The sequence below is a fragment of the Sinocyclocheilus rhinocerous genome, unplaced genomic scaffold, assembly GCF_001515625.1.
Source record: "Sinocyclocheilus rhinocerous isolate Xijiao unplaced genomic scaffold, SAMN03320098_v1.1 scaffold4023, whole genome shotgun sequence".
In the NCBI taxonomy this organism is placed as follows: domain Eukaryota; kingdom Metazoa; phylum Chordata; class Actinopteri; order Cypriniformes; family Cyprinidae; genus Sinocyclocheilus; species Sinocyclocheilus rhinocerous.
Window position 1 is genome coordinate 49,595 of NW_015667282.1, and position 8,473 is coordinate 58,067.

The following is an 8,473-nucleotide window of genomic DNA, read 5'->3' on the forward strand; positions in this document are numbered from 1 at the left end:
ATTGTGCTTAATGTAACTTTAAATGTTAATGTGATGCTGCTCAGGGTAGAAACTAGGACATGGCTGCTTTGCAGTCAGTCGACGAGACCCTTTTCTCGTTAACGAGGTAACAGCATTCCTTAGGGAGTGTGAATGTGACGGAGACAAGGTCCCCTGTAAAGCACACTGTCCTGCACTAATTACACTGTAATTAGAGGAAAAACCCAAAGTAACAGTCTGTAACTTTAGTGCTAGAGATCTAAGCTAAGATCAGGCTTGTTATAGTCGGGATGTATGCTCATTACTTCCTTGAGGTCTTCAAGTAGTTTTGCAATGTGATTTGGAGAGGAAGTTGGCAGTTTGTTTGAGAAATTAGCTCAACTATGATGGAGCCTTGCTGTGTTTGTTGTAAAAGAGGTCGGTCCTTTGCAGGGCAACAGAAATATTGACAATTTCATTTCTTGCTGCAGTCAGGCATATTCACACTTATGTCCCACCACAGCTACAGCAGAGTCGGCAACAAACACATTGATTTGAGTGGCAGCGTTAACCAGGAGCCGACGTTCGTAAAGCAGATTTATGTCTAATCTGAAAATTAGATTTGCAGAAAGGTACTGTAGAACTACTAAATATGCAGAGCAGACATGACACATAGGGTCATGTTAAAGGGATAGTTCACCTAAAAATTTAAGTTCTGTCATCACCCTCAGAGTTACTTTCTTTTACAAAACGATGAACGTTGGGGTCCAAAAAACTATTAATTCTGTCAACTTTCTCTGTATAGACTAAAAGACTTTTTCAAAATACCTTTTCAGAAGAAACTGTTTTTAACCTCAAATATGTTTTTGACATTGTTTATCATTGTTTACACATAGACAGTGATTTTTGTTTTGATACCAAGGCTATTCATAAGGAAATCTCCTTGAAAGCAGTGCTAAGTTACATTAATATATGTCTCAACTGGTCTCACTCTCAGACGGCACGTCCTCAGACCGCCCACAGCCTGTTTGCTGACCATCTGACTGATGCATATTGCTCACAAAACTGGAAAGCACTTTCTCAATCTGGCAAGCTCCAATCTGATTGGCTGACTTTACACAAGTCGTGGGAGTGAAGGCATGCAGGGATTTCTTTTGTTGTTGTTGATAAAAGCACTTTTGACAATGGATTTGCAAGGTTTGTCAGGTTAGTGGCATCAAAACATAAAAAAAGAATCTAAAATTATATATATATATATATATCATAAAATCTTTCAAAAAAATCTAATATAAGTATTATATATGTTGGTCAGAGGGTCTCTTCGTCTTACCTCATCTACAACCATCATTTCCCAAAAGTCACCACACATCTGAAAGAATTGAGAGAACTCTGAATAATGGCAGATTGCTGGTGTTTGGAAAAAGTTTGGGAAAATAGATATTTTACAGAGTGGGAGTTTCAACAGTATATTTGTGTTCTCTTCTCTCTGTGTGTGTGTGTGTGTGTGTATGTGTGTGTATGTGTGTGTGTGTGTGTGTGTGTGTGTTTGTACATATCCGAGTGGGTGTTTGAGCAGTTGGAGTATTGCTCCCCTTACAGTGATACTGACTCAGGATTGACTCATACAATAAACAGAATAGAGTATCACAGCATAGAATCAATAAAATGTATAGAAAATAGAAAAATGTTATTGACTTTTCTATTTATATAATATAATCTATAATATAACGCATTCTATTAAATATGAATAGCATTTGGGAAAGCTTGGGGAAAGGGAGGAAGACACTCAAGGAAAAAAATACAACAACAGTCCTGGGCTGTTCTCTTCAGCTGTGGCCAAGTTGATCAGTCATGCTGTTTTATACTCTGTATGTTATTCTCAATTTCTCAGATCTGGCCTTGGTACAAATGAATCCAATAGGCTATAATGAGATAAGGTTAGCACTCACATAATGCATAATATACAAAAGGGTGCAGTGTTGTGGCTTTGTAGTGGCAATTAAAGGTTCGGAAGCTGTCAGTTAAAGGCTAAAACAGCATTTTATTTGGTATTGCAATCAATTATGAAGTTAACCAGGCATCTGCCATCATTAGTGGATTATTCATAGCTAGATTTGACAGCATTGTGGTTGTGTAATTCCGTTTACTAAGCAGGTCTCGGATCTGGCATTTTAAACATTGTCACAGCACTCAATCTGTAGCACCCATTCTCAGAGTCCAGATTCATGGTGGGCGTTGGAACAGAGGTGTCAAATGAGAGCGCTTTCATCCCTGGCTGAGTCTTTCCCTCAAATTTCAGTGTCAATGTGTTCTGCCTTCCACAAGCTTGTACTTTCAAATTATTTACACTTGGTTGTACTGAGAAGGACTATCTGTGCATAAAGTTTGCAATGGATAGTTTACTTCAAAATTAAAATTCTGTCATTATTTACTAACCTTCATGGCGTTTCTAACTTGTATGATGTTATTTTTTTCTGCAACATTATCAAAAAAATTGACTTTTTTTTATTTTTGCTGAACTATTAAATGTAATATTTTATATTTATTTATTATTTAATATTACTTAAATATTATTATTAATAATAATAAATGCAATTTTCCCATACAGGTATTACCACTGTGCTGACCATGACCACTATCAACACCCACCTTAGAGAAACACTTCCGAAGATCCCCTATGTCAAAGCCATAGACATGTATTTGATGGGCTGTTTCGTCTTTGTCTTCTTGGCTCTGCTGGAATATGCTTTTGTCAACTACATTTTCTTTGGACACGTACCTCAGATGCAGAAGAAGTTGGCCGAGAAAGCTGAAAAAGCCAATAACGACCGCAACAAGTATGACGGCAACATGGTAAAAGTCATTTTTATCCATTGCAATCATGCCAGTTTGGAGAATGACTGTATTGTGTGCTAAAGAATTGAGTGTTAGCATGTTTAATTTTTTTCAAATGAAAAGTTGTGTTATGGTAGCTGTGGGGGATATGATACAATAGCATGAGCGAAGAAGAGGAAAAAACACAAATGTGAAGTTTCTAAGTAACAGTAATGAAGTGTGTGAAAATTAAGTAACAATGCAACATCATTAGCTGACAACACTGCAATATTAAAAGAAATAAAGATTTGTAAAAGCCTTCAAAATGCTTTAGACAACTAGGGGCAGTACTGTACAACACTGTTTTATAACTGATACAATTATAAATGTAAACCATGAACCAAAAACGTGCTGCATGCAAATAATCCTCACACCTCACCCCGACACTTCGACAGGCAATAAAAGGCATCTTTTCCATGTTAAACAGAGGTTTTGTCATAACCAGCTGTGACCGCAATACTCAGCGCATGACAGGATTCTATTTTAGAAAAGGTTTCTACTTCTGCGAATTAGAGGCTGGAACAGCAACATACAGACTATGACAATGATCATCTCAAGTGATGATTATGTGCTTTATTTAATGTTAAAAGTGTCTAAAATAAGTTTGAATATCATTTTGCGTGACCCTTTATAGCCATGCTTAAAGTGCCTATGGGTAATTTAATTTATCTTGAAAATAAAGGAAACATGATCAGTAACATTTAAACTCAGTGTGAACAAACAACTGTATTCCATAACAAAGATTGTATCAGTCACTCAGTATGTATATTTAATAATGTTAAAATGGTTTAATATTTATGAATTAGATTATGTACTTACCCATTTTGTTGCGAGTGCAGTGCACTTGCAGAGATCCCGCAAGCACACTCTTCTGTTTGACTGTGATTTGTGATGGATTATTGATTGATTTGTGATTTGACAAATTGCTTGTTGCTGGAATCTTGTCACATCATGTCTGGTTAGGACATGGTGTTAATATGATCAAATTAAGCAACATGTTTGCTAAGCCATATGCTGTTTCCATGCTGCACTTTTTCGAGTGGTACCGTATACTTTCCTGCTGGAAAATGCTGCAGTTTTTTTTTTTAAGTTTATTTAAGAGCCTCTCCCACTACTGATGAAAGTCATTATTCTTCCTGCATGTTTGACCCTGGAATATTGTGTCAGAAATACTGTATGGCCACTGTCATCCGCATGTGAATAGTTATGCAACAACCACAATGTCCTGAAATATGTCATTTTCCCTTTTAATCAAAAGACAAATTCCAGACTCAAGTTGAGATTTTTGTGGTTTATAGCAGATGAAGAACAAACTCTTGTTTGTGTTTTTTCTGACTAGTCTGTTCAGGAGGGAGGCAACTGCAAGCCATCATCTGTTAAACAATCCAATCAGGTACAAGGCCACCATCACTCACAAGGGGTGAGTGTGTGTTTTGCTGGCTGTTGTGTCAACGTTTGTAAGCTTCCTCCTGAAATCCTCCTAGCAACAGTTTCCCTCTCTTTTGCCGCAAAACAGTGTTTCTCAACTGGTGGGTCGTACGTACATATGTTCTTACAGCTAGGAAAAATAGGCTTATTAACTTTTAGAAAGTTAGAAAATGCTTCCCATATGTTTTCTTGTTAATGTCCAAGACTGAGTGTTCAATGGTTTTAAGCACTTGGTAGACTGTAATGCATGAAACCATAAAAATTCAAGAAACATCTTAAAACAAATTTATTTTTTATATTATTCTGTCATATCAATTTTGGATTTTATTTTATTTTATTTAGAATTTTGCTAATGCAGTTCATGTAATGCTAATAAATGACAAAGTTTGATTTTAGAAACTTTTCATTTTAAAATTACATTTTTGGGTCGCTGCTTGATATCCAATGTAAAATTTGGGTCCTGATTCAAAACTAGTTGAGAACCACTCAAAACACAAGTTATTTTGTGCCAGCTTTTGTTTCTTTGTTTTTTTTTTTCTTCCTTCATATGTAATGGTGTGATTTCTGGTCCAGTTGAAAGTTCAGCAAGATTACCAGAAATCCACTTCATTCAGTTGAACATTCTGGTTCAGTGCTCATCATCCCACAGCGCAATAATATGCTATACTCATGTACTGTTGCGGTTCTCTCATTCACCCCATCACAAACACTGATCAAGATTACGACGTGAGCTTGAGATTGTAATGATATTTTTGCAAGAATGTATTTCTGAATTATTTATTATTGCGGAGACTCTAAGGTAACAGTAAATAAACAATCAGTCTCATGGAGGGATCTCCTCTTGTGAAATAGCCTGAACTTGCTTTTCAGTAAAATAGCAATTACTTGTGTCATTTAGCATTTTTCCCTTGTTTCATACTGTTATTTTAATCCACAGTAATTCTGTTCTGTGTGTGCACCATATAATAAACAAATTTCTTTTTATTGATTAAATAAGATTATGACAAATAAATTGCTTTTTTAGGGCTCCTATGTTGTCTAGGTTACATTACAGTTTCAAAGCTACACTTGATAGATGAAAACTTCTGCTCTCTAATATGATCCTTGTAAGGTTACCAACTTGTGCAACTTGTTCTTTTTTTTTTACAGTAGTCTCGATTCAGCTCATTAACAAAACAGCCATTTATAACCTAAATATGATTTGAGCTTACAGTTGTGCAATGTAATTATACTGAATATAACTTTGTTTAGAGCATCTCATTATCATACTGTTACTACAATGATGCATTAGCATGTTGATGTTTTTGTAGTACTAGAGATTATAAGATGAGTGCTTTTCAATTCTGTATGCTGTACTGGAGATCCCAGCACTTCAGTGGTAATTAATGTCTGTGTCATGTGTCTATGGCAGGGCTTTACATATATACCTTTATTATTTTTTTCTTGTGAGCATTCCGATGTAGTGGTTACATAATGTAACTGATGAATCTAATTCAAATGACAAGATTGTGATAAACATAGCCTCATGAAGCTAGTTGTCTTTCACTTTTGTGCAAAGAACTGTTCTGAGCACATTGACGGCTTTTTCATTCTTTATTTTTTTGTGATCAGCTTTTTATTTATCATTTTTTTATTTATTTATCAACTTTAAATTACTTTTTAATATTACTGTTTGTACAATTGTGTACCATTTAAAGCCTGACATGAAAAAAAAAATGTAAATGTATCCGTTTATTGAACCTTTAGATGCTCACACTCACCTTTAGTGCCTTTTAGAACCTTTAGTGGAGCTCACACTCAACTAGAAAAAGAAGCTTTTTTTCAGCAAAGTTTTGATCATGGCCTTAGAAATTTTTGTATCAAATATAATACAGTAGGCTTTATAAAGTTAAAGACAAACGTGGTAACCAGGATTGTCTGTGCTTGCAGGTGGACTCCCAGGGAAATATCCTTCTGACCACCCTGGAGATCCACAATGAGGTGGCTGGGAATGAGGTCACCACCAGCGTTAGCGAGGCCCGAAACTCCACTTCAATGGTGTTCGATAACTCAGGGATCCAGTATCGAAAACAGAGCACTGCACGGCCCGATGGCCGCCACAGCATGGACAGGAACACGCAGCCCAAGAAACCGCGGCTACGTAGACGCTCTTCTCAGCTCAAAATCAAAATCCCTGACCTCACAGACGTGAACGCCATCGATCGATGGTCACGGATAATATTTCCTTCAGCTTTCTCTCTTTTCAACTTGATCTACTGGCTGTATTACGTGAATTAGGCCTGAGACATCAATGGGTTTTTGCCCCTTCACAATATTTTTTTATGTTGCCAAGTGGAAAATAGAGACTTTTTTTGCTCTGACGTACTTAAGGGACGTACTTGCGCGCCATATATATCAAGGTTTTTCTACAATTGAACCTTTGTTGTGAAGGGTTCAGAAGGAAGGCTACCTGCACTAAAACCCATTCTCACAATACCGTACATATGTGCTCAAACATTCCCATTCACACATACACAAAATCAGTTTTCTAAAGACTATCTCTGTACATACATGTTGCAATTTTTGAAGCCATAGGACTTCCGCATGATGCACTCAGAACTGTTTTTAATTTGTACATGTTGCTATGTTATTCCAATTGAAAGATGCTAATTGCAAATGTTTCATGCCAATAAGTCTTTATTGTTGGAGCGCAGGAGACTATTATTGAAAGACGATTATATAGTTGTTGAAATGCAGTATATAACAAGGGTTGTAGGTCAAATCATGTCTTCAGTTTCAAAGCTCGCTACATAAACATCAGCTGCACTAAAGGTTGCTGTTATGATCTTATTTAGACAAAGTTTGTATGTAATCATGTTATGATATGCTTTTGGAACATGATTTTCATCCGTCTTGGGTTGATATGATTATACGCCACTTTTTTGCAATCATCATGTAAAGTGCTTCAGTACATGCAAGATAAGATAATAATTGTACACTTATCTCATTTCAAGAATATCAAGAATGAAGAAAAAGAACAAAAATAAATAAATACTGCAAATGTGGAGTATGTAAATCAGGGCCTGCAAAGGATTTCCACGATGCCATCATGAACATCAAGCATAACTAGACGAACAATCCTGACATTGTGTTTTGTTTTTTGTTAGTAGATGTGTAGCATTACTGTATGATTTTCAAGTGAGAGGTTTGGGTGTTTTATTCCCCTCCATTTTTAAAGAATGCCTGTTTCATTTCAGATATCATTGTGTGGGTCTTTTGTGAACATTGTATGGCCTATTTTCAACACATCACTTCATTTCCTTCCCTTCTGGTGAGGGTTATTTCCATTGACGGTAAATGTAAAAGCTTGTAATGCATTTGAGGTAATTATACGTTGGCATTAAAACTTGTCTCAGGTTCTCGTCCAACATGAAAATGACCCAAATTTTTCTGATTGTCAGTATTCACATCATATTTGTTGTGATTAATTTGTATTATATCCTTGTGTACAGCAACAACAATTACATAGATTTAGACAGCATGATATTGTTTGCATTTAGAGATTCTACACTGATTGTATATGATTTTGTTTTGGGAGATTTCTTTACCACCGGTCATATGCACTTACTCTGTTTCAGGGGCTGAAAACTGCTGTCTGGTTGAGAGTAATGTTGTATACTCATGCTTGCAAATCATCTGAATATACGTATAAATCTCTTTAAAATATCCCCCGTGTGCTGTTAACATGTCATATTAACAGGTTGCTTTGCAGTTGCATTGTGCCAGTAGATGCTCATTAATTCTTTAATTACTTTTCTTCCCTCTTCTATTGTATGTTGTAAATATATAACCCACAATCCACACATTTGACCCATTTGTTTCTTTCTTTTTTTCTAATATTCAATTCTGAGGTTTTATTCTGTACAGTCAACCCCACAAATGACCAGATCTCTATTTATGAAATGTGTTTAAATGATTAGAGGGTTGAATGTCCTGAGGACAATGAGGAAATGGAATAAACTTTACTCTTTCAAGTAATTGGTTTTGCCTTATTTCAAATTCTGATGAGGTGTTTTTAATAAATTTATGTCATTATCAACATCATTACCCAGATAGCAAAAATCATCTGGGCCAGATCTGGCCCAGACCCATCTGAAGTTCTGGTCCAGATCCGCACAACGGACTCGGGCCGGTGTCTTTTGGCACAACGGGCCAATACCGGCACGGATCCGTT

The 8,473-nt window shown here is 36.2% G+C and overlaps 1 protein-coding gene across 2 annotated transcripts in view; it reads left to right on the forward strand.

Annotated features, from left to right (window-relative positions):
- Nucleotides 1–8,259, forward strand: part of LOC107733605 (gamma-aminobutyric acid receptor subunit beta-3-like) — a 42,333-nt gene extending 34,074 nt beyond the window's left edge. The window contains exons 8-10 of one of the 2 annotated variants that reach the window (XM_016545291.1): nt 2,567–2,811; nt 4,172–4,252; nt 6,190–8,259. In XM_016545291.1, the coding sequence (XP_016400777.1) occupies nt 2,567–2,811; nt 4,172–4,252; nt 6,190–6,537 (674 nt within the window). In that variant the 3' untranslated portion in view covers nt 6,538–8,259. The remainder of the gene's footprint in view (nt 1–2,566; nt 2,812–4,171; nt 4,253–6,189) is intronic. The other variant, XM_016545292.1, reaches the window with a different exon arrangement.
- Nucleotides 8,260–8,473: the final 214 nt, after the last annotated feature.